The sequence below is a fragment of the Triticum aestivum genome, chromosome 6D (assembly GCF_018294505.1).
Source record: "Triticum aestivum cultivar Chinese Spring chromosome 6D, IWGSC CS RefSeq v2.1, whole genome shotgun sequence".
In the NCBI taxonomy this organism is placed as follows: Eukaryota; Viridiplantae; Streptophyta; class Magnoliopsida; order Poales; family Poaceae; genus Triticum; species Triticum aestivum.
The window spans coordinates 79,622,561-79,646,524 of record NC_057811.1 but is presented as its reverse complement, the minus strand read 5'-3'; the positions used below and the strand labels follow the sequence as shown (position 1 = coordinate 79,646,524).

General features: G+C 44.9%; 1 protein-coding gene and 1 pseudogene across 1 annotated transcript; both read right to left on the bottom strand.

The window, feature by feature from the left end:
• Window positions 1-9,879: 9,879 nt before the first annotated feature.
• LOC123143678 (uncharacterized) lies at window positions 9,880-12,576 on the bottom strand. The gene is made up of 2 exons (XM_044562631.1): window positions 11,089-12,576; window positions 9,880-10,155 (listed from the first exon to the last, which is right to left on the bottom strand). Exon 1 carries the CDS (start codon window positions 12,422-12,424, stop codon window positions 11,093-11,095), a length of 1,332 nt encoding a protein of 443 aa, XP_044418566.1. The 5' UTR covers window positions 12,425-12,576; the 3' UTR covers window positions 9,880-10,155; window positions 11,089-11,092.
• Window positions 12,577-13,526: 950 nt separating this feature from the next.
• On the bottom strand, window positions 13,527-17,681 carry LOC123143677 (disease resistance protein RGA2-like; annotated as a pseudogene).
• Window positions 17,682-23,964: the final 6,283 nt, after the last annotated feature.

The window sequence follows — 23,964 nt, the reverse complement described above, 5'->3', positions numbered from 1 at the left end:
AAAGACCTAGCATCATAAATAAGCATATCTCAAGGCCCCTTAGCAGACTTGCACGTACTAAATATGCAATACTCGACAGGGGGCTAACGCCCACAGTTCGTACTAACACTGACAGTATGTATCATGTCCTACAACTCTTGAATCGCCAAGGTCCTTAAGCTAGGACAAAAGTATATAGCAACATGAAAATTAAAAAGAGATCAACATGCTAAAGCATAGGTCCTCCTGCAGAATGGAAATGTAAATCTGGAAAAAGAAGACATTATATTGAAAGATGAGCAACATTAGATCAATTGTCTAAATTGTGATCAAACACTGTAGAGATATATGATATGACAACAACACTGAGAATGTGATTGTTGTGAAACTTCAACGTGATTGTGCAGTACCTACTGAAGAACACCTTTGTGACATGGAAGTAACTACCATATATATGTGGCCATCCTTTTTCTATGTGAGCAAATCCAAATCAACCAAAGATATCTGAAACCACTCAATGTCTCGGTAGGCATATTTGTCATCGACATATTTATCGTATCTCGATGCTTCACTCTTGATTCTCTTGAATCCATCAGAATGGTCTTCTTGGCGCGGACTTTCTCCTTCATCTACTAAAAACCTGATGTCACCAAAAAGACGAATCAGCTTGTACACAAAACATTACATCACTGACAAATTTCTAAGATCAATATATACTCCTCATTGTGAAGAGTTAGAGCATATCCAAACTGAGAACAGTTAGAATATATCTAGCTAATCCTAACTGAGAAGAGTTAGAACATATCCAAACTTCCTAGCGAGACGTATGTATTTCTAGGAAGCTTAGGCCGGGTTACAATTATGTATGTAATGCCTTAGGAAAATCAAATAAAACAACAGTAAGGGAGCTAGCTACCTCACCCTTTGGTTCAAAGTTGCACAGTCTTGATGCCCGGGAGGAACATGCTGCCCAGAAACAAAAGTTTTGTTTTTGTAGAAAAAAACTTGTTTGTAAGCATGACTGAAAGTACTACCTTGGGTGCGGTATGGGCTGTCCTCATCCTGGTCTTCCAACGTGCTCAGCTTTGGCGGCAGCTGGCGACGTGGTTGCGAGGCTTGGGGGCCATGGCGATGACGTCGTCCAGGATGGCACACGAGCCTGTCAAGCTCGAGGATAGGGGGCTTCGGCAGTGGCAAAAGGATGCGTGTGTGGATGCTCCCTTAGCAGGCGTCGTTGTCGACCTGCTAGTCAACATTCTTCTCTTGCTCTGGTTCTGCTATTATGCGGGCATGTGGTTCTTAGTTTTAATTTCCCTGTCATTCTTGGACCATGACTGATCAATCACCACCATACATTTATATGATCTATTACTCCGTACTTGTTACTCTTGTTTCTTTGCATTGTTTGCTGCGAAAATTATAACTTTGAGGTGCAGATTCACAAGAATGTCAGGACAATATTCAAAATATTTTTTTGAGCTTTGTTCATACTGTTGGAAATATGCCCTAGAGGCAATAATAAACAGGTTATTATTATATTTCCTTGTTCATGATAATCGTTTATTATCCATACTAGAATTGTATTGATAGGAAACTCAGATACATGTGTGGATATATAGACAACACCATGTCCCTAGTAAGCCTCTAGTTGACTAGCTCGTTGATCAATAGATGGTTACGGTTTCCTGACCATGGACATTGGATGTCGTTGATAACGGGATCACATCATTAGGAGAATGATGTGATGGACAAGACCCAATCCTAAGCCTAGCACAAGATCGTGTAGTTCGTTTGCTCAGAGCTTTTCTAATGTCAAGTATCATTTCCTTAGACCATGAGATTGTGCAACTCCCGGATACCGTAGGAATGCTTTGGGTGTACCAAACGTCACAACATAACTGGGTGGCTATAAAGGTGCACTACAGGTATCTCCGAAAGTATCTGTTGGGTTGGCACGAATCGAGACTGGGATTTGTCACTCCGTGTAAACGAAGAGGTATCTCTGGGCCCACTCGGTAGGACATCATCATAATGTGCACAGTGTGACCAAGGAGTTGATCACGGGATGATGTGAGTTACGGAACGAGTAAAGAGACTTGCCGGTAACGAGATTGAACAAGGTATAGGGATACCGACGATCGAATCTCGGGCAAGTAACATACCGATGGACAAAGGGAATTGCATACAGGATTGATTGAATCCCCGACATCGTGGTTCATCCGCTGAGATCATCGTGGAACATGTGGGAGCCAACATGGGTATCCAGATCCCGCTGTTGGTTATTGACCGGAGAACGTCTCGGTCATGTCTGCATGGTTCCCGAACCCGTAGGGTCTACACACTTAAGGTTCGATGACGCTAGGGTTATAGGGAAAGTATGTACATGGTTACCGAATGTTGTTCGGAGTCCCGGATGAGATCCCGGACTTCACGAGGAGTTCCGGAATGGTCCGGAGGTAAAGATTTATATATGGAAAGTTGTTGTTCGGGTTCCGGGAAAAGTTCGGGTTTTTTCGGTATTGTACCGGGAAGCTTCCAGAAGATTCCGGAGGATTCCGGAGGGGTCCGGAGGTCCGGAAAATGTTCCACCACAACCAATACAGTAGCATGGGCTGTAAGGGGGCGCCCTACCCTTAATGGGCCAGGGGCACCAGCCCCCCCCCCCCCCAAGGCCCATGCGCATGGGAGAGGGGAAACCCTAAGGGGGAGGGCCTCCACTTGACTTGGGAGGCACTCCTCCCCCCTTTGGCCGCCCCCAAGCCCCATCTAGGGCTGGCCGCACCCCTTGAAGGGGAAACCCTAGATGGGGGGCGCAGCCCTCCCACTCCCCCATATATATTGGGGTTTTGGGGCTGCCCAACACATGAGAACGTCTCCTTTTTGGCGCAGCCCTATCCCTCTTCCTCCTCCTCCTCTCCCGCGGTGCTTGGCGAAGCCCTGCAGGATTGCCACGCTCCTCCACCACCACCATGCCGTCGTGTTGCTGCTGGATGGAGTCTTCCCCAACCTCTCCCTCTCTCCTTGCTGGATCAAGGCGTGGGAGACGTCACCGGGCTGCACGTGTGTTGAACGCGGAGGCACCGTTCTTTCGGTGCTTAGATCGGAATCAACCGCGATCTGAATCGCTACGAGTACGACTCCCTCATCCGCGTTCTTGCAACGCTTCCGCATCGAGATCTACAAGGGTATGTAGATTCACTCCCCTTCCCCTCGTTGCTAGATTACTCCATAGATTGATCTTGGTGATGCGTAGAAAATTTTGAATTTCTGCTACGTTCCCCAACACATACGAAAAGTAACATTGTAGGTTGGATTGCTAGCTCAAGGTGCATGAGAGATCTAAAAAAATGAAAATCTCCAAGGATCTTTTACCCACGTGCACACACAAATGGGCACACAACCAAAACTTATATCCTTTTAGTCTGTTGGAAAATGAAGATACTAATATGCTGGAATTCTAACCTTCAGAAAACTCCCAATCGTCATTCTATACGCACCTATACAGGGGCATTCTATGTACTTCTCCCAATCATCAATTTGCCGGGAAACTAATTATGGGCTGCATAAGCTACCGGATTCACAGAAATATGATGCACGTGTTGTTGGAGTTGCAACCAAAACAATCATTCATGCTCATCTTCTCTGAAGTTTGAGACAGTGGTTCTGTGAAGTCTTGCTAGCTGGTATAAAATGCGAACTTATTATATTACCACTGCCAACCACTAATGCGAATTCTTGACCTTGTTTCCCTCATAAAAATATTTCTCCACATGAAGTTATTTATAAAAAAGGGACAACTTTCATGGTTCTAAAGTTAAAACTACAAAAATAATATATAGCTCAAACTCATGCACACCTTCAGCTAAATAACTACAGAGACTCTGAGTGCAACCATCCATGCAGCATTGGTCTTACAAACAGCTCAATTATAAACACACCTGGGTCTGGCACTCTTGCTCAATGGATCTACCAGCCTCAGCTTCCCCCGCTGTTGCTATCTTCCATATTTTAATTTCCTCTCCAGTAGCTGTGTTATGTCCATTATCAGACCCTCGACCTGAAGAATGCATCAAACACAGTTATGTGATGCCTCATTGGCTCCGAAGTAGTATACTTTTTTTTCCGAGAAAACAGAGAAGTAGTATACTTGAAACATCATAACACACATGAGAACATTACAATTTCGTACATTATAGACAACTAATGGCTTGACTAAACTAACCAAGAACATGTTATGTTTGGTGTTTTGACAGCAAGCCATACTGCCATACACAGAGTAAGAAGCACATGTTATGGTTGGTGTTATGTTGGCTACTCTTCCAACTCAGGAGCGTCCCTGCCCGTATGGATCACCTAACCTTCTTCATAGGTGTCACTACCAGAAAAAACCTACACACACCATGGCCGCCGCCATGTCTACGGAGTCATGCATGCTATGGATCTCAGGCTCGACCTCACCTATCTCCTCCTCAACCGTGTAGTTGCAAAGGCGGCCGGCCAGGCGGCATGCTACTGCCAACGCCCCATTGGTGATCAGCATCAGGGCGACCTTGGCGTAAATGAAACGGTCTTTCCCCTGTTCTTTCAGCGGGAGGTATACTTTCCCAAAACTGAACATATGGACTTCTCATGACAAAATATTTGAACCCACCCAAGGATTTGAACTTATTTGTAGCGTGTATATATATTTTATTGTTTGTTAAGTAGCTGGGGGGATGATCTCCCTTTAATCTGAATAAGAAAAGTACAAAAGTTGTTTATCACTCTATCCAAAATTTCACCACTACTATATTGTTCCTGTAGTTTCGGTCTATTCCGAAAAATTGTAGCATCATTATTACCAACGTTCAGTAGCTCATTGCCTCTATATAAATTGGCCTTCTAGATTGTGATTCCACTCTTTTATAAATATTTGTAGGCCTTGAAAAGCATATTAACAAATAGGTGGCTAACACAAACTTGCAAGTAGAGCATGCTGTATGAGAGAGAGAGAGAGTAGGAGGAGAGAGAGAGAGAGAGAGTAGGAGGAGAGAGAGGTGGGGCTGCACCGTGCGTTACACATGAATATTCTTGTGGACATTGTATCAAACAGATGTCCTACAATTTGATGCAAAAACAAATCTCTAATGGCTGGGCAGAACAACGAATCAAAGGAGCAGCCAGAGCTTTCACCAGCACGCCACATGGAGGAGGAGCTGCGCTGGTCAATGGGACGGAGCTGGGAGGAGACGTGTCCCAGTCCCAACGTGGTCGGGGGCGGCGCGACTCACGGGGAGTGGAGTAGGGAGGAGTCGCCGGGGCGCGTGGCCGGGAGGAGGCTAGTGGCGCGTGGCCGGGAGCGCCGCACATCGCCGGCGGCATGGAGGAGCAGCCAGAGCTCTCACCAGCAGGCCACATGGAGGAGGAGCTGCGCTGGTCAATGGGACGGAGCTGGGAGGAGACGTGTCCCAGTCCCAACGTGGTCGAGGGCGGCGCGACTCACGGGGAGTGGAGTAGGGAGGAGTCGCCGGGGCGCGTGGCCGGGAGGAGGCTAGTGGCGCGTGGCCGGGAGCGCCGCACATCGCCGGCGGCATGGAGGAGCAGCCAGAGCTCTCACCAGCAGGCCACATGGAGGAGGAGCTGCGCTGGTCAATGGGACGGAGCTGGGAGGAGACGTGTCCCAGTCCCAACGTGGTCGGGGGCGGCGCGACTCACGGGGAGTGGAGTAGGGAGGAGTCGCCGGGGCGCGTGGCCGGGAGGAGGCTAGTGGCGCGTGGCCGGGAGCGCCGCACATCGCCGGCGGCACAGCAGCGAGGAGGCGCGGGGTGGGGCGATTGGCTGGGAGCGGCTAGTGGGCTGGGATCGGGGCAGGAAGACGATGGCGTAGGTGGGGCCGTGGGGGTGGATGTGTCGGGATTTAGGTTGGCCTTTTCTTATTTTTATTATTAACGCTTTAGTACCACCTCGTTTATATTATGATTTTGTTCATACAAATTGTAAAAACGTATTATGACATGAGAAGAAAGCGTATTGTGACGGTGAACCCGACAAAGTCAATCCGTGCTTTATTATTAGGGAGAGATTTAGAGTAAATTCCACTCTGTACTTGGTCCCCACTAATTCCACAAATTCTTTGAACATGCAACTATGTCAACTCACTATACCAAAATGCGTAAAAAAGATACATTTTTAATGCAACTATACCAACTCACCATGCAACAATTCATGAAAAAGACCCACCTTTCAAATGCATCATGCATGATACTCGTATTCGATATATATTTTACAACGTGTACATTAATCAGTACACAAGTAGCTTATATACATTTTAGTTTTAAATCTCATATTGTTAATCTAAATTGTTTCATACAACCAAATCTCATTTAAATAATTGCAACCGATTCCCGCGGTAACACGCATGATATCATCTCTAGTTGTAGTTACTCTTCTATTTTCATTGTTAAGTTCCCACAAAAATTGTATGAGGTAATATCACTGGGAGTCATACAGCTTGCACTAAATGTTCAGTTTGATGTTAAAATTTTGAAAATATGGATTTGTAGTCATCTAACTTGACATCACGTGCAAATACGGGTCACACAACATGTATGCGGAAGTATGAGCTGCTTGTGTGGCGTGCCATGTGCGTATGGCCCCACTGTCAGCCGGCGATGGTGCATGGCAACTTATTTTTGCAGAAAAAACCCTCTCTTTTTTAATAGCGCAAACAAGCACTCCCTAAACGCGGCTGGGAAAACTAGGAACTTATAAAATGGCACCGCCGAGATTCGAACAAACGATCTCAGAGCAGAGTAGCTCACACACTAACCACTCAACCAGGAAATTTTCTTCTGTCAATAACAGACAAAAGTTCTTTAATACGATGTTCTCGTGGACATCAGCCAAACCAAGGAATAAACGGAATTTTAAAATATTCACCAGCCGTCCAGCACTGACAATATAATCTCACTAATAAAAAAGTTAAGATATTCATGTGTTATAAATATTGCACTTACAATCGAAATAACGTACTTTTAAAAATATTCATATATTTAAAATCTTTTTTATGATTCATAAAAATTGTTTGTATAATTTAAATAATAAACATATTTTCAAAATTGCAATGCAAAAATATTATTTATACAGCTCAATGTTTTTATATCTAAAAATATTCAAAATTTAGACTGCTGAACATACAAACAAAATAACTTACATTAAAACAATCATGTATTATTTTATAAATATACGTATATTTAAAATGATATTTATGAATTATAAAGAATGTATGTATAATTTTAATAATTCAAAAAAATATTTTACTTATAAAAGCATTTCAGTAATTACACGCATATTTGTATAGCTCAAGCTTTATAATTAAATGTTTTTGTTTACTAATCATCGTCTATATATATATATGTATATATATAATATTTTAACAGACAAATTTTTGAACATATCTTTATTACTTACATTTTACAAATATCTTAAATGTTTATTACTTATGTTTTACTAAAAAATTGCATAATGCATTGGTTTAAATTTAAATATTTTATTTACTAATCATCGTTTGTATAAAATATCTTTTTAAAAATAGTGCGTGCATACTGGCTGCAGTATCTTCAGCGCATTTAAGCTCCACATGCGTCCGAATCCATTACACATACTGTTGTTATCCTTTCAAGTCATCGGACCATTGTTGGTGGAGTGGCTGGTCTGAATTGTCTCTAAATTGTATGTCGCCGGTTCAACACGCACAAACGCAATTTTTGTGTGTTTATTTTCGCACGAATGAGCAGTACAATGGTTGGCCTTTTTGTAAGTAAAATAAACGCGATGGGGTTTTCTGCAGAAATGCATCATGGTGGCCGGCTTTTTCCGCAAATAAAGAAAATACGATGGTGTTGTGCGTAAAACTGCGTTGGCCGAGTCTCATTACTAACTGACAGGTGGAGCATACACACGGATAAGTCCGCACACGTATTTTGTAACCGTATGTGCATGCTTGAGTCAACTTAAGTGACTACAATTCGTTTTTTCAAAGTTCTAGTACCAAAGTGAACATCAAGCGCAAGTTGTATGACTTCTAATGATATTACCACCGGAAGTCATAGAACTTGCATTCAATGTTCAGTTTGGTGCTAGAACTTTGAAAATACGGAATTGCGGTCACTTAACTTGACTCAAGCGTGCACATACGGTCACAACATACATATGTAGGCGTATCCGTATGTATGGTCCCACCTGTCAGTGAGTGGTGGCGCTCGGATGATGCATTTTTGCAAAAACTATGCGTGCATTTTTATTCACGGAAAAAGCCGACCACACGACGCATTTTTCACAAAATCCCCTCTGATTTTTCTTGTATAGAAAAAAAACACTGTATTGTGCAAATTAACACAAAAAATTAGTGCGCCAGGTATCAACCTCGCGACCCATGCTTACAATACTGGCCAGTTTAGCCACTCCACCAAACACGTTCACATGTCTATAGTTGATAATTTTTTTTTGAGCAACTACAGTTGATACGAAATGTATATGCACGAACGAAAAAGCATGTGGAGCTTACATAGGCTGCAGACACTATGGCCCATTTTGCACGCACTATTTTTTATGTATATTTGTAAAACATAAGTATTCTAAAAAGGTACTCCCTTTGTCTTATAATGTAAGACGTGGACGAAGAGAGTAAAATGTAAGTATAAAATTTGTTCAAATATTTGCGTCAAAATTATTATACATAAAGACGATTATTAGTAAATAAAATAATTAAATATAAACCTGTGTATTCTGTAAAAAATTGTTTAGCAAAACGGAAGTAATAAAGACATTTAAGATACTTTTTACGAAATTTGTAAAACTTAAGTAATAAAATTATGTTTGAATATTTGTGTGTCAAAATTATTACACAAATAAATAATCAGTAGTAATAAAACATTTAGTTATAAAGCTGTTTGGCTACGGTTTGGACCAAATGAGATTGAGTTGCTACACCGGTATGATTGTAATCCCCATGGTTGAGCAATAAAAATATTTAGCTAATGTGGACATTGATTTTTTTATTAAATAAATATGTTTACTAAATCCATAGACAATTATACATTCACAAATTACATTTAAATTATATAAAATTATGAATTTAAAATATTTATGAATATTCACTTGTATATTATTTTTACTCATGACTTATATTCAAAATTTTAGATGATTTAAATATTAGACATGATTGAATATTCATATTAGAATTTAAATTTTAAATTATACATGAACAGTTTTGAAAGTAGGTTATTTCCTTTGGATGAATATTTATAACACACGAATTTCTAAACGTTATTTTTATTACTGAAATTTATAAACAGTAGACATATTTATAACACCCGATCGAATATGTATTTGTTATCAACAGTAGACATGTGAATGTTTGGTGGAGTGGCTCTGGCCAGTGTTCTAAGCGTGGGTCGTGAGATTGATTCCACGCGTACCCGGTTTATGTGTTAATTCGCGCATTACAGTGGTTTGTTTTTTTAAGAAAAAAAGGCGTAGTTGTGGTCAGCTTTTTCCATGAATAAAAAAATACAATAGTGTTTTTTGTAAAAAAAATGTGTGGTCCGAGCGCCAGCACTTACAGACGGGTGGGGTCATACACGCGGATACGCCCACACATGCATGTTGTGACCGTATGTGCACGCTTGAGTCAAGTTAAGTGACTGCAATTCCGTATTTTTAAAGTTCTAGCACCAAACTGAACATCGAACGCAAGTTCTATGACTCCTGATGATATTACCTCCAAATTGTACGGGGTGACAAGCATGTACCATAGCACACATAAGTCAAAAACTGCAAGCATAAGAATAAAACAGAAATGAAACATATAAGCAACAAGATTTCTTCAGATATTCACAAGATTATTTTTGAGAATTTGAGAAACAACGAACATGTAGGACACACATGGATTTTCTATAAGGTCAAATTCACATCATGTCTTTCTTGCACATATTAATGCTAGACAAAGCCACATCATGTCTTTGCTTAAATACATTCAACATAACACTATTTCCATCCCCCGCAAAAAAAAACATAACACTATTTCCAAACAAATATTACTACATCGAGCCGACATTTTCACAGTACCGTGTTCCGTATATCCGCAGCAGACGCATGGCCCAGATAACAGACCTCGAAAGCAAAATGGGTTCATCCCTGCAGATATCAATAGTTACAACAAAGAAGAAAACTGATGTCGGTGCAATAAAAATAGTTGTTTCCGCTGTGCTCTCAAATTAATCCCAGGGCCATCTTATGAAATTTTGAGAGCAATATAAAAAATTAGACCAGCTATGCAAAACTAGAAAGTAAAGAGTAAACAGCACATAATTAAGCTGCTCATTCATGTTTCAGGAGCACCAGGGACATGTAATCCTAGTTCTGCAACATAATACTAATAGATTAGTAGAAACGCAACATTTCAATGCTAGATAAAAGCTTCAAGGCCCTCAAGCAACATTCTTATTTTGAGAATCAACATTTCCAATGAATGATATGTAAATACTAAGCCCTATAAGATGCACTACCATTCCAATAGATAGTCTCGGTTTTTATATAACATCAAAGCTGGTAAACTACAATCAAGCTTTCACATCTGAGATTTGGCATGGATAGGCTCAATTGGTGGAATTCAAACTAGCATAATCAAACACAGCGTGGACCAACAGTTGGACAGCAAAAAGTTAGACCCAATGATCAAACCAGTCTGGCTCTGGTTACCACCAGAGGACCAGAGGTGCAGTGTACCCAGGAAAACCAAGCCGGTTCCCTGGTTTTCAAAGGTAATATATTGTGTACAAAAAAGCTTTTCAGGTTATGCAAATTTAGTGGGATAAATGCTTTTCAAGTACGAATTTTTTTCCGTTACTTGCCCAGTCACTTGACATTTGTTGGACAGGTCAGAAACAAACCAAGACCATCTTCACTACTTTGACAAATTCTCCTAACAGAAACAGAATCAACCAAAAACGTCCTACATGCACAATTAGGACCGCGAAACACCACAAACAAAAACAGAATAAGATTTACCATTTCACAGGAGAGAATCTACAGAAAATAAGCAAGCACTTGGTATGAGAACAAGCTTACAACTTCATATAGTCGGTCTCGACAACGATGGGGGGAAGCCGAAGTATGGGAGGACGCGTTCGTGGTTGAAGCATGGCTTTGTCATCCTACAGATTTTCTTAAGTTCTGAAGTCTGGACCTCCACTGAAAAATAATCTATATCCCAAGTATCAGCCCATTCAGTTTCATGACAGTCCTGCTGAGATTCTGTAGTGCCTCCGAGAAATAAGAATCCCTCAGCTGCGCCAACGGTGAAATAGTCATATTGGCCAGGCAAGGATATAACACTCTCCAGCCGCCATTCCTTGGGAGATTCGCTGTTATTTTGAGTGGTATAAACAAGACGAAACGATCCATCTGGACTGTGATCACCAACAAGAGACAACAACTCAAGGGATCCTTCTCTACCCACTACAAAGCCAGGGAGACTTCTGGTCTGGCCAGGCCGAGTTCGGTGATGCATACCGTGTTCTGCAAGTGCGTGGCCAGGCAGACATCTGAGCAGCTCATCGAAGCCACTGCGATCGCTGATAGTGGAAAACTCCATTGTCCGTGTATCCAGAACAAGAAATTTGTCCATCCAAGGCGACGCCGAGTAGAAGCAGCCATGCACATGGTCGAAACTTGACAAGCCACGGCATCCTCCCGAATCAGAACAGTTCTGCAGCCCATGGGGACGGTCTGTGCCCAAAGAACTCCAGCTGGGAGATGCAGCTATACACCATTGCCGAGTAACGGACGAGAAGACGAACGCGACAACCTTGGTTCTGTAGTGCGCCATGCATATCACCCTGAAGGACGTCTCATCCTCATGGTCACCGACCGGGGCGAGGACTGGCGCCAATTCAGCCGGGCGTCCTTCCTGGGCGGTCATGTCGTCATCGGGCACGGGCGGCAGCAGCACGTAGCGCCGCGACAAGGGGTCGCACACGGCGAGGGCGGATTTGAAGGTCCTCCCCGGGACCCTGCAGTCGAGGAGGACGCGGCCGTCGCGGACGTCGCGGGGATGCCAGGGGCTGAGCCACCCCTCCTTGGGCTTGGGCACGAAGGAGTAGGTGAAGTCGGCGGCGTCGAGGAGGGCGCGGGCGAGCCGCGCGGAGGGGTGCGGCGCCTGGGCGGGGTGGAAGGCGCCGCCCCTGTCGTTGATGAGGCCGAGGAGGGGAGGCGGGTGGAGCTTGCGGAAGCGGCGGAGGAAGGGGCGGTCGGTGATGACGCGGCGGAAGGTGGCGCAGGCGGCGGACGCGCACGCGAGCGCCTCCGGGGTGGGCAGGCGGAGGAAGATCTCCTCCAGGATCTCGTCCGCGAGGAGCGAGAGGTGCGTCCCGCGGTCGGTGGTTGGTAGCACCGGCGAGTCCATGACGGGCGGAAGAATCGGGCGGAGAGGAAGGGGATCGGTGGTTAGGGTTTGACCGGATTTGGCGGGCCGGCCGGCAGCACTGGAGACCGGGTGGTGCGCTGCTCACTTGGAGCGTGTGTGCTCAGCTGCTCCCCACCGAGAGCACCAAGTTCGCGTCCGCTGCTAGAGAAATACACCGGTGCTCTCGGGTGCCAGAGCACCCTATATGTAAAAATAATTTAGTAATTTAATAAAAAAGTTAAAAAATCCGAATCTTTTATGGAATCAAACATGATTAAGTATTATAGCCACAGAATGACTTTCATTGTATCCTTGATCAAAGATATAAAAAATGCTATATACAAGTACTCCTATTTATGCTACCCCGCAAAAAAAGTACTATTTATGTTATATTATCGTCATAGCTTTATCTTTTTGCCCCAAAGTCAATAGAAATCATTTCTTGCCCAAACCTTTTATATGAGTACTTGATCATATTTGGCTCAAAAAAAGATTTAGAATTTTTTTGACTTTTTGAAATTACTAAACTATTTGGTGTACATAGGGTGCGCTAGCACCCAAGAGCACCAAGTTCACGTCCCCGGTTGCTATCTTTGTGCCACATCTATAGCCTTAGACCCCACCTTCTCCTCTCACAAAGTGCGCTAGAGCTCGTGCTGCAGCTGACTACAAGTTTACAACCCACTCATCTTCTCTCTCCTCTCCTCCACATCATCACAAATCTGAAGTGGCAACTCATATAGCCTGCTTAGTCACCCTAATATACTTGCTCTGAGCGGGTGGAAGTGTGGAGAATTTAGATGTTACTTCCTGCAGAGCCAAAAATGCTAAACCAGCGGGTTTACTACGGGCTAATTATAGACCACGTCTCTCACATACCAAATTCCCCCCTCCTCTAAATTTCACAAAGGGGGGGGGGGGGGCACTTCCCCAACTGATAGCCAACCACAAATTGCCATGTTGCAGTCCGTAAAATCTGTAGCATTACTCTCGTGGAGCTGTGTAAAATGCACCGAGCATGTGTTTGGTTGTAAAACGGAGTGGAATTTTTCGAAATGTTATGGTCCCATTTCACTAGCATGGCTGGTTTCGTACCTATGTTTAGCATGGGTCGTTTTTGTTCCCATGTTTGATTAGGGCATCACCAACGCGGAACCTCAAACCGCTTGCATTCATTCGGGATCGGATGGTCCGGACGTATTTTGTCATCCAATGCAGTCCCCCATTCATCCATGGACCGGTCCGGGCGTCCATTTTTTTCGCAAACCGGAGACAAATCAAGGGAACTTTACGGCCAAGCATGTGTCCGACAACCCGGTCACATCCTAAAATCCTATCCCTCACCCGCGCCTTCCCCGTGTGAAGTAAGGTGAGCTGGTACTGATGCTAACATCTCACAATGTTCGATTCTTATTTTCTTGATGGCTGGCACATAATCTGAGCATAGAAACTGTTCGAGGCTTGATATATTCCTGCACCCATCAATGGTTACATCTGCCAGGGAGAGGAAAATACCAACTGCAGGTATCTCATTTAAGTTTATGCCCTGTGAGATCACGGGATATGATATGCTCTTGAGTTCAAAACAACCTGCAAAAGTAAGTGATTTTAAGCTTGGCAAATTTTGTGGCAAAAGCCAGCTTGGGAGTGAGACACCAGCATAATTCTGGAGCAACAGAGACTTGAGACTGATAGGAGGTTGCAGAACTTCAAGCACTTCTATCACATTCTCCTGGATGGTTTGAGACCTCTGTGAATTCATATTCAGTGTCAACTCATCAAGATATTTCTTATTCTTTAGTTCAGCTTCTGCTGCCTGATCCTTACTTAGCATGCCACCATTAGCTATCTTCAAGTGTCCGCGAAACTGATTAAGTTTCTTTATTAAACTTATACGTTTTCCCTCCTCACATTTTTCTAGATCAAAAGTCATTTGACCCCCAGCATAATATGTTAATCCATCTGATTCGAATTTCTGCAAACTAGTCAACTTACCAAAGTCATCGGGCAAGTTTTCTAGCTTGCATTTCTTGGCATATAAAATCTGCAGATGATATAGCCAACACAAAGTTGAAGGAAGCCTTTTCATGAGAAGACCAGCTCTGCAGATTTCAAGGTACCGAAGATGCTTCCAGTTGCCAATACTCTCTGGTAACTCATCTACAGAGGCACAAGAAATCACACGCATGCGCGGAAGTTTAGTACACCAGTGATCCAGTACAAAGCTTGCTTTTCTCCCTAAACTCTTCTTGCAAATTAAGGTACGCAACTTCGTATACTTGCATAGTCCCAACAAGTTGGAATCGTCAAAGTCACTGCTAGGGAGTACATACAGATGACGAACATTCTGGGGGATTTTTATCAAAGTCACTCTTATTTCTTAAGATGAAGCAATGGTGCTCTGAAACCATTTGTGCCATGTCATGCAGCAAATCATGGATCACATATCCACCATTTACCTTTTGAAAGAAGGACCTTGCTACAAGCTCTTCAAAATACTGACAGCCAATATTTTGAATTGGAACACCACCTTGAGGTTCCACAAAGCCTTCTGCTGCCCAAATTTCAGCTAAGCATGCCTTCTCAAATCTGTAATCCTTGGGGTACACAGCGCAGAATGCGAAACATTGCTTCAAATAGAATGGTAAGTACATGTAGCTCAACCGAAGTGCAGGCAAAATGTCAGTCGGCTCTTGTCTCAACTCCCATAATTCACTCTCAAGTATAAAATTCCAATGTGATGCTTGAAGGTCCATGCTTAACATCCGTCCTAGAGTTTTGGCGGCCAAAGGAGAACCCTTCAATTTAGGAAGTATACTTCTGCCAATACGCTCTAACTCAGGATCATTGTCAGAATTCTCAGATCCAAATATGCATGACTTGAAGAAATTCCAGAAGACGTCATCCCTTAGACCTTCTAATATGACGGGCTCCATTGTGCGCACCCCCTCGGTAACCTTTGGACATCTAGTGGTGACCAACATCGCACTTCCCTCTTGGACACTTCTAAAAGGTGCAATAAACCTCTTCCAACACTGCTCATTTTCCTTCAAGGCGTCATCCCACATGTCATCAAGGACTATCAATAACCTTTTATTGGTGACAAGGTTAGAGAGAGCACGTTAAAGAAAATCCAAATTATCAGTTGTTACCTCCTTTCCAGTACAAGATTGTATAACTTCTTTAATTAACCTCTTCACGTCAAAGTCATCCGAGACGCAAATCCAAATTATCAGCTCAAAGTGAGACTTCACTCGTTGATGGTTGCAGATATGTTGGGCCAAAGTAGATTTTCCAACACCACCAATTCCAACTATTGGCAAAACAGGGAGACCATATATTCTTGATCCAGTACTAACTTGGTTGCTCACTGGTGCGCTGGTTGATGCACTGACTGAACTAGTTGCTCTCCTGCGTTTTGAATTTGCAGGTACATTGAGAAAACCCAATACCTGCTTCAGCTCCTTGTCACGACCAAACATTTTTGTTTCATTTGGCAAAGAAGTGGTCTCTGGCCTGACTAATTTGTCAAAGCGATGTGTAACTCCATGAAGCCCCATAGTGTCAATCGTTCTCGAAAGATGGTTCAACCTCAACTGGACATCATTCAGTTTGTTGAAGCTGCCTTGGATGACGGTATCAAAGAAGTCAATGAAAGGAAATTGGCTTGCATTGCCCTCCATTTGCACCTTCTTCTCGTACCATCTGAATTCATCAAGAAGGTCCTCGGCCTCAGACACTGCATCCTTGAGATTAGGAAGGAGACTGGCCACACCGTCGTCGTGGCTTCTCCACTCTGCTTTATTAATGAGGCTGTACATTGCAGGAAGAGTATCCCTGAGACATTGCAGGCCACTCTCCAACTGCAATACACGATCCTGAAGATTTTGCTCCTGTGAGCCACTCCATCGGGAGTGCAAAGATGAAATGGCAGATTTGGCCCACTGAAACAAAGTGACACATTCATTGAGGGCACTAATTATCCCAATGGCAGATAAGCTCATGGTGGCTGGAGTGTGGACACCTATATTCGTCCTGCAAGCAAACAGTGGATGCAGTTAGCAATGCTGAAGTATTTTTCTTCAGAGTTTTCTTCCAGCAAATGTTCCAATGAAACTAGTTCCAACGAATACATCTTCTACACGTCTTTGTTTTGTGGGCATAATTCTGTAGTTAGCAGCTAAGTGATGTTCTGAAGTTGTTTATTTTGGTGGTTAAGCTATACTCCCTCTGTAAACTAATATAAGAGCGTTTAGATCACTAAAGTAGTTATCTAAACACTCTTATATTAGTTTACGGAGGGAGTACTTAGTTTGGATATAACTTGCACGTGCATAGAGGTAAACAGAGCTTGGCGAGTAGCAGCATCACTCTGTGTATATGTCAGTAATCTTGTGTCATTTAGAGGCAGCTTAGAGCACCTGCGCGTGTGTTCCATTGTTACAGAACAAACAAGCTGAAGAGAAGATTTTGGGTTATGTATACTTTCTTGTAGAACTTCAAAATGGAGTTTCCATCCTTACTCTTAAAGCATTTCATATAATCATGACATATTCATTTTTTCCCTACAATATCTTGGTAAGAAAAAGGGCTTTCGTTGCCCTCTATATATCAGACGTTGAAAAAAAGCGTGACTACAAGTTTGGTTAAAATTCACAGAAGATGACACTCTGCTCCCGCATAATCTGCCAGCGCGTCCTACTCCTCTAGTAGGAATATACGCAGTGCCCATCTGAAAAAAAAAACATCTACGGTAGAAAGCAAAGAAAGGTGCGATAGATAGAGGGGAAGAACTAGAGCAAGGAAGGGCTGCGGCCGGCGACAGTGGATCCGTTCGTCGTCAAGTAAGGTAGGCAGTATGCGGTGGATCGCCCCGCCAAAAAAAAAGTATGAGGTGGATCGCGGGCAGGAGAAATCGATGCGTGGATCCGGTAAAAGCAAATCAAGGTTCCAAGAAATCGACGGGGGCCGGCGGCGCTCACCTGCATCAATCCCAAGGAGCGGCGGCGACGGTGGTGGTGGTGGCGGCGGCGACCCTGCTTCTTTCCCTCCCTCGACGAACGCAGCTCGCTCTGGAATGCACCGACAGCCTGCCTGGAGGGGGAGCACTCGCACGTCGTCAAAACCCAAAAGGAACCGCTAAAAGCTTTTCGGACGCGGTGGTTCGCATGTTCTATTTGGCTAAGTAGCTAGATCTAGTCTAGATGGGTGTATGTATGCGTGGTAGACACATACGAGACCTGCCATTCGTAGCTGCACCAAAGCACACATGCATGCTCAAGAAAGAGTCCGATCGGGCTAGCTGTTCATTATTCCAAGCTAGAGGTAACTAGCAGCCTGTGACTCTAGCTGGTGGCAAGCTCCGTCGTCTCGCAATACCTAGATTTCTGCACAGCAAGGTACTTTAATTCTTTTCGCTTTCTCGTCTCAGATTTCTTTTTCTTTTTTCTTTTGACGAGGGACTCGCCTCAGATATCTTTTTCGCTTTCTCGTCTCAAAATATCGAAAGTACTCCACTTTACTTGCTGGAGAACCAGTGAGACGAACATAACGTTCCAGTTCTGACTGCCTTTGTTTGTACCAGTACAAATTATGGCTATATATTTATTTTTTTGCGGTTGAAATTATGACTATATTTCATTTTGAACAGGCGGTTTTCTAGGAATGAAATGCCTCTATGAATGTACCATTCATATTGGTCGTATGCAAAAAATGCAGAGCTACAAAGAATAAAGTAGGAAAATTGAAATAATTTTAATGTAGCTTACCATCTTTGACAACAAAAGCATCCTCCTTCGCCTCCATGGCATCATCAAAACATCTGCAAGGGTCCATGCAATGTCGCATTCAGTTTTGCGCCCACATTAATGATGAGGACATCTCTGCCACAGTTACACCTGCCGCCACTCCTACATCAGTTATTCCATTCGGACCTATAGCTAGAGCACGCGCGCGTCAAATAAATGGCTAGGTACTATCACTCCTTCGTACATATGATTTGACTGACAAAAATACGATGCTACACTCATGTTCCGATTTGCTTGTACTTTGGAATAAAGGAGAGATTAGAGATGAAGCCAACTGTTCATTCAAATCGGATGGAGCTACACTACGTACATGCATGTCCATAGAATCCATTCCATCCATCAACCATGTCACATGCATGCATGTACCCAGGGAACCATCCATCACAGCCATCAATTGATGTTACGTGTACAAAGACAAAAGACACCAGGACCAAAGCACTTGGATTAGGAATCAACTACCAATGTGTGCACTAGAATATTTGGCTGTGCCAGAAGAGTCCGGCCCTGCCACGCTTCGGCCTGTACACGCGTGGACCTACAGCGGTCCGGAAGAAACACAGCGAACCGACTCGCCCGCAACATCTGCGTGTAATAAATAGCTATTATAGATTAGGGTTTAGATCGGGTTTTATTGTATTATCTAGCCATTTTACAATTCGCATTTACGAGACAGGTAGGACTACCGTCTTGTCAGATCTATAGTGTAACCCTAACTTTTCATCTAGTTCGTGTACTCAAGTTATCATCCGCAATTTCAGTTGCAATTCACCTTTGTTCTTGCTGGTTCTTCGGTTGCTTGCAGCAACTCGAACCTCGTTGTTTAGGTTGATCATGCCTACGGCAAGGTCAATAACCATCGAAGATTGGTTTAGCGATTGTCGAGGCGTATCGTCGGGTATGGTATAGCCGGATCGTCAAGGTCAAAATCCACTAAATCAATAGTTATCCCCACTCTCATCGAAAGATCAGGCCGCCGTCACATCAATTAATGTTGGAGAGCATTGCACAACTTGAAAGTTAAAGTACCAATATCTCTCTGGCGATTCACATTTTTTAAATATGCCACGTATTATTCTAATTATTTCGCTGACAGGTATTTCATTATTTCACTATTTCAAAAAAGTGATGTAATGTCCTTGTATCACATGCTCAAAGTGCCTTCATCAAGACGAGACGTATCCATGATAACTTCAGGTCACTTCTTTTGAGGCTTCTGGGAACTTATTGTGAAAATAAGTCAGAAGCCCAAAAGAACACATTTTGTGCTTGTGGCAATTTATTTCCATCACCCTCTCCCTTCACAATGAGAAAAAGCGCTCGTGGGGAAATAGTCGCTCGTCCCTCCCACACGATACGCTCTCCCGTGACTGAAGCTAGGGTTCGTCCGGCGTCGACACCGCTCCCGGCCTTTCCCTCCGGTGCCGCCGCCGCTCCTCGCCCTTCCCTCCGGCGCCGCCTCTCCCCGCCATTCCCTCTAGCGCCTTCACTCCACGCCATTCCCTCGGTCGCCCCCACGCCCGCCATGGACAACCTCAGCTAGCCGCCACCCATCACGGTGCTCCGGCCACCCTGCGCCGCCGGCTGCCCCGGTCATCTCATCCCAGTTTGCCGCCTCCCAATTCGCCCTCCGCGTCCAGGTCGCCGCCTCCCAAATCGAGCTACCCCGAGTAAATAGCATAAAACTACTACTTTACAGGCTATGTTCCAAAAAACTACCGGTTTTTAATTTTTCTCAGATAACTACCAAACGAGAGGTCGGCTGTTTCAAAAAACCCAAATCGTCGAGTGCTTATCTATTGACCGTGATTATGACAGGTCGGACCCACACCTAAACGAAACATTAGTTTGACTGTTTGTTTGACCTTTAGCTGACACGTGGGGCCCATATGTCAGTGTCTCTTCTCATCTAGTCATCTTCTCCTCTCTGCCTCCCTTCTTCTCCTCCACTCTTCCTGCCCGCGAAGGAACTGCCATGGCCGCCGGCCACACTGCCCACGCCGCCGTCCTATGCCAGGTCCGGCCGCCGCCCTATGCCACGTCGCTCCCCCCCTCCGCGGTTGCTGCTAGTAGGAGCTCGCCGGAGCCCCTGGCCGGCTCCTCCCGCGTCCTCTGCCTCGCCGCCAGAGCCGGCAACGCCGTCGACGCGCTCCACGCAGCGGGGGTAAGCGAAGTGACCGGGATCGACCTCGTGGACTTCCCGCCGCTCGTCCGTCGCGCAGACCCCCATCGCCTCCCATTCTCTGACGGCGCCTTCGATCTCATCTTTTCCGACGACCCGGCGGGGATCTCCGGCGCGCTCTTCCCGGCTCGCGTCGCCGCGGAGGCCGAGCGCGCTGTCCGCCGCGGAGGCGCCATCGCCCTCGCCGTGGAGCTCGCCGGCCCGCCATAGGGCCACCAGGGCTCGCTGCCCTCCATGGGGAGCCGACGTCCTCGCCAAGCGCAGAGGCGGCCACTGGCCCGATGGGGTTGTCCAGCACTGGTCGACGGCGGGTGTAGAGAAGCAGCAAGGCTGAGGAGCGGCCGGGGTTGATCTCCGGTGATCGCCAGTGGCGGGCGGCGGGCGGCTCGCCGGCTAGAGGAGGCGACATCGCGAGCTCCGGGCAGACCTGCGTCAATGGCTGCCGTGATGTGTGGCAGGGACCCGATTGCTTTTTTACAAACTTACAGGGACCTGATTGCTTTTTTAAATTTGTGTGCAGCCCCACCCCTAACGGTCAAACAAACGGTCAAACAATCAGAGCTCTTACACGTGGGGCCCGACTGTCATAACCACAATTAATCGTAAAGCACTCGACGATTTGGGTTTTTTGAAACAGCCGACCCCTCGTTTGGTAGTTATCTGAGAAAAATGAAAAACCGGTAGTTTTTTGAAACCATAGCCTATAAAGTAGTAGTTTTATGCTATTTACTCCTCGGTCGCCCCCACGCCCACCATGGACAACCTCAGCTAGCCGCCACCCATCACGGTGCTCCGGCCACCCTGCGCCGCCGGCTGCCCCGGTCATCTCGTCCCAGTTTGCCGCCTCCCAATTCGCCCTCCGCGTCCAGGTCGCCGCCTCCCAAATCGAGCTACCCCTGGCCAAGCTCCGGCAGTGTTTTGACCTTGACTCTGGCCATCTACCTCGTATGTATGAACATTTTTTATTGAGAGTGAAAATCGACGACATACTGCATTTTTTTATGAAGACTGAACATTTTTTATAGTGTGTGTGCTATGTGAGAATTATGTCATGCTTGTGTGTGCCATGTGAGACAATGAGATATTTGATAGATGATAACTGAGACCCAACATATTTGATAGTTGTAGGCAGTGAGCATTTCGTCTGTGAACATATTTGACAGTAGAAAGTGAGCATTTCGTTTATACGTGAGACAATAATAGTCCAGGGGCATTACAGACTTTTCACAAATCATATCACAGATAAGCTAAAAAAGGCATTGAAAAGAACTGGTTAGCTTATTATCTGGAGCTTATTTACAGCTTATTTCCACAGCATAGCTCAAAAGAACTGGCCCTTCATGTATGTGCGGAATCTTGCTCGCCGACTCCATGTGTGCAAGACCCTGGCCTTGCTATTCAAGCTTGACATCAGGAAGACCTTTTCACTCGGTGAAATGAGAGTACATTCTCAACCTCCTCCAACGGCGAGGCTTCCCTAGCACGTTTTGAAACTGGATTGCCGCCTTGTTCTGCACTTCTTCCTCGCGCATCCTCTTGAAACGGGATTGCCGGTAACCCCATTGCGCACGGGATTGGACTACGTCAGGAAGATCCGCTCTCCCCCATGCTATTCGTGTTAGCCATTGACCCATTACAAAAAATCATGGAGGTGGCAACGACTAAAGGTCTGTTCCACAGGATCCGCGACCGCAAGGCGGTGCTGTGAACATCCCTATAGACGGACGATGCGGTTGTGTTTATGGCTCCTATCAAGAAGGACATTGACAACCTCTCCAACATTTTGCGCGGGGACGTCATCGGCCTCGCCACAAATTTCACCAAGAGCTCCATGGTTCCAATCTGATGTAGAGGCATCAACTTATCTAGTGTACTGTAGAACCTTCCGGCGGCCCGTGCAACCTTTCCTTGAAATATTTGGGCCTCCCACTATCGGTGTGGAAGCTCAATGCAAGGCGGTCGACTTCCAGTTCTTGGTGGACAAGGTGGCCACCAAGTTGGTTCCTTGGGACGGTCAGAACATCACTTCCATTGGTCACGCAACGCTTGTCAAGTCGGTGCTCTCCTCACAGTCACTATACTTCATCACCTCCCTCATTGTTCCGCCAGGCACCCTCCGCAATGTAAACAAGATCGAGCGGGCCTTCCTTTGGCGGGCACGTACAAGACCACTAGTGCAAAATGTAAAGTAAATTAGGATTCGGTGTGTCGACCTCTTGGATTTGGAGGCCTTGGTGTGCTCAACACGGAAAAATTCACAAGGGCTCTAAGGCTACGCTGGCTATGGTTTGAGTGGAAGGAACCAAGTAAGATGTGGATTGGGTTAGGTAACCCATGTGACGAGATGGACTACAACCGCTTATATGCCTCCACCACCATCACCGTGGGAAATGGGGCGCGCACCCCCTTTTGGGATGCACCTTGGGTCCATGCATGATCAAAAGCCAAAGGACATTGCACCCCTTCTCTACGCAGCCTCCATGCACAAAAGTTGGAATATTAGAGAGGCCTTGAAAAATGATGCATGGATATGTAAAATTAACATCATGCCAAGTTTCTCGATAGCTCACTTCCAGGAGTTCGTCCGCCTTTGGGCCATTTTGCGTGACTTCCACCTTCAGGAAGATATGGAGGATGATATTGTCTGGAAGCACACCGCTAATGGTGCCTACTCCGCGGCCTCCGCCTGCGAAGCTCAATTCCAAGGCACCATCCGGTCCCCATTGAAATGCACTGTTTGGAAAGCTTGGGCACCGCCGAAGGTGAAAATTTTCGCTTGGCTCGCCAACCAAAATAGGATTTGGACCAATGACCGGTTGGCAAAACGTGGTTGGCAAAATTTTGGTCCATGCCTGCTATGCAAGCAGGCACCAGAGACTGTTGACCACATCTTCTACAAGTGTCGATACACGGTCAGATTGTGGGAGATGATAAAGGGATGGCTACAGCTCGGACATCTCGACACCTCCACTTGGAATCTCTTCCAGTCCGCAAACGATTGGTGGGTGAGTCAATCTGACAACAATATTCCAAACCGGAAGGCGATGGCTTCATTAACCATGCTTATCTCTTGGACCATCAGGAATGAAAGAAATGCACGCGTCTTCCGTCAAAAGAGCGCCCCACTGATGGTCCTGCTTAGAAATATCAAGGTTGAGGAGGCGGTTTGGGTCAGTGCAGGTGCCAAATACTTGGGGAACTATGATGCCGGGAGAGTAATGACTTTTGTATTGACGGTGTGTTGTAATGCCCAACTGTAACACAACAAACTCTATTCTCTTTTAATTAATAGACGAGGCAAATCTTTTGGTCCGTTTAAAAAAAGTGATATATGAAAAAATTATTATTTCAAAAAAGTGATTCCAACTATGTTTATTATTTAAAAAACCTATTTCATATATTTCAGTCAAAAAAGTTGAAAAATAATTAAAAATTCTTGATATAATAGAAATAGCATAAATCTTTTCTGAATTAATTGAAATATTTTTGAAATAACTGAAATAATTTTCGAATATTTTTATCACTTATTAAATTTGCTTCGATCAATTTGTGAG

Excerpts from the sequence above, each read along its gene's own strand:
- LOC123143678 (XM_044562631.1), bottom strand. The coding sequence starts at position 12,424 with ATGGACTCGCCGGTGCTACCAACCACCGACCGCGGGACGCACCTCTCG.